Here is a 1929-nt window from a genome sequence, read left to right as displayed (position 1 = left end):
TATTATGATATACATACATAATATATGTGTGTATTAATATAAATATGTGACAATTTTCAAGCCCGTTCAGATTACCACGTCTTTCTGTGTAATAGGTATTTCATTAGGTTTAATGTACAATATTTATACTTTCACCGTCTCAGCAGCGCTGTCACTGCAGTATAGGTACCTACATAGTTATATGGCCGTATATAGACATGTACGAACAATAATAATACTGTGTGTGATAAACAAAATATATGTGCGTTTAAAATATCGTTCGTATACTGACACACAATATAAAATTGATAAAATAAATATAGTCGGTCGTGTAATGTAATGTATAGTATAAAATATAATATATTATTATATAGCCTCTACCAAGCGAGATTAAGCGAGATTTAAGTATGACCGCTGCTGTGGCGACGATATCGGTTACTACGGCGTTGGGTAGGTGGGTGGTCAAGTGGATGGCGGTGGCAGTGGCTGCAGTATTGGATCAGCATCCGCGCACGAACCATCGCCAGTTCCGTCGACCGACTATTATAATAATATAACATATAACTGTTTCTATTATTATTATTCCATATTCACCTACTCGCCGTGAATTATTTTACATATTAATATAACATCGTAACATATTAAAATGCAGACCACTCAACGACTTTCGGTCAGCGTGCTCATGGTTTTATTACTTCTGGTCATCGGTTGCCTTTGCAGACCGCAGGAAGCCGGCAAAGGCAAACCGTCAAAAGACGGAGGAGCCAAACCTCTGGAGACCTCCACCGGACCGACGACTCTTTCCAACAACCGGATGAGCAGACTTCAAAAGCCCACACAAGGTAAAATTTCATATACCAAATGAAAGAAACAAAATATAAAATAGCCTTCACCTCCTCCCACGACCCTTTATCCTAAAAATCCTAAATAGTTTAAGATGTTGCAGCAATACTTATAACTGGAAAGTATAATAGGTACCCTTTGCAACCTAAAATATTAGATATTAAAGGAATATACTGAATTTTACGTCGCAGCCGTTATTTTAATAATTAAATATTTGTTTTTCGGTAGTGTTGAACACAGGCTTCGACGAGATCGTCGTCGAATCAAATTTGCAAGTGCACAACCGAGTTGGATCCAAAAACAAATCAAAGATTATGTTGCCTTCCAACTCGACGGCCGCGGCTACATCGATGCAGACCAACAAATCGGCCAGATCGTTGATGGTCTAACGCGTGCGACGGTGCAGTTATCACTGAAACCAAGAGATGTATAATGTCATACCTAATATACCTTTACCTGTCTTACTATGATCTACCATAAGCCACGCACAATGTTTTAATCCTGACAATATAATTATTATTTGTATTCAAACCACGCAGCGTTTCGATCTACGTTACGTTCGACAAATAATGCAACGAACATGTTTGTAATATGAAAAATAAATTTAATATAATATTTATTTATTTATGAATTTAATACAAACTCATTATACGAACAAAAGTTACGTAATGTAGAGTTTTAACTATGCGTAAAGAGGTATACCTCAGCAACTATTGACTTGTACTTAAATGATTGCTCATTAAATTTAAAATTTAAAAATTTAAAAAATTTAGCTATGTGGAACTTGGAACATAAAATTTCTTCTTGCGTAAAAATTTTTGTACAGATTTCCATGAAGCTATTTATTTTCTCACAAATATACATATAGTATTATATAGAGTATTATAAAGGTAAAGATAACGCTAACGAAACTAAAAAAGTTTCTGAATTACGATTGTATAATATCATTGAAACAATATTCAAATATTTTGAATGAAAATTCTTGATTATAATATTATATATGTATGTACAGGAATATTATAGTTACCTAATCTGGATTATAACTATATGAATGTGTAACTTAAGTATTGATTCTTTTGTGTTTGTGTAATAAGAATAAAATGTAAT

General features: G+C 33.7%; 1 protein-coding gene across 1 annotated transcript; it reads left to right on the top strand.

The window, feature by feature from the left end:
• Positions 1–458: 458 nt before the first annotated feature.
• On the top strand, positions 459–1441 carry LOC107163399 (uncharacterized). The gene is made up of 2 exons (XM_015510808.2): positions 459–821; positions 1051–1441. The coding sequence occupies exons 1-2, from the start codon at positions 626–628 to the stop codon at positions 1209–1211; spliced, it is 357 nt and encodes a 118-aa protein (XP_015366294.1). The 5' UTR covers positions 459–625; the 3' UTR covers positions 1212–1441.
• The last annotated feature ends 488 nt before the right edge of the window (positions 1442–1929 follow it).

Source organism: Diuraphis noxia, unplaced genomic scaffold (genome assembly GCF_037042655.1).
Source record: "Diuraphis noxia isolate RWA-SAM2 unplaced genomic scaffold, SU_Dnox_SAM2 contig0003, whole genome shotgun sequence".
Lineage (NCBI taxonomy): Eukaryota > Metazoa > Arthropoda > Insecta > Hemiptera > Aphididae > Diuraphis > Diuraphis noxia.
Note: the sequence above shows the minus strand (reverse complement) of the source record. Positions and strands in the feature narration are given on the sequence as shown.

What these genes read in the sequence shown, in the direction of transcription:
- LOC107163399 (XM_015510808.2), top strand. Translation starts at nt 626, where the DNA reads ATGCAGACCACTCAACGACTTTCGGTCAGCGTGCTCATGGTTTTATTA. An exon ending in ACTTCAAAAGCCCACACAAG is followed by an intron (nt 822 to 1,050) that starts GTAAAATTTCAT and finishes GTTTTTCGGTAG; the next exon opens with TGTTGAACACAGGCTTCGAC.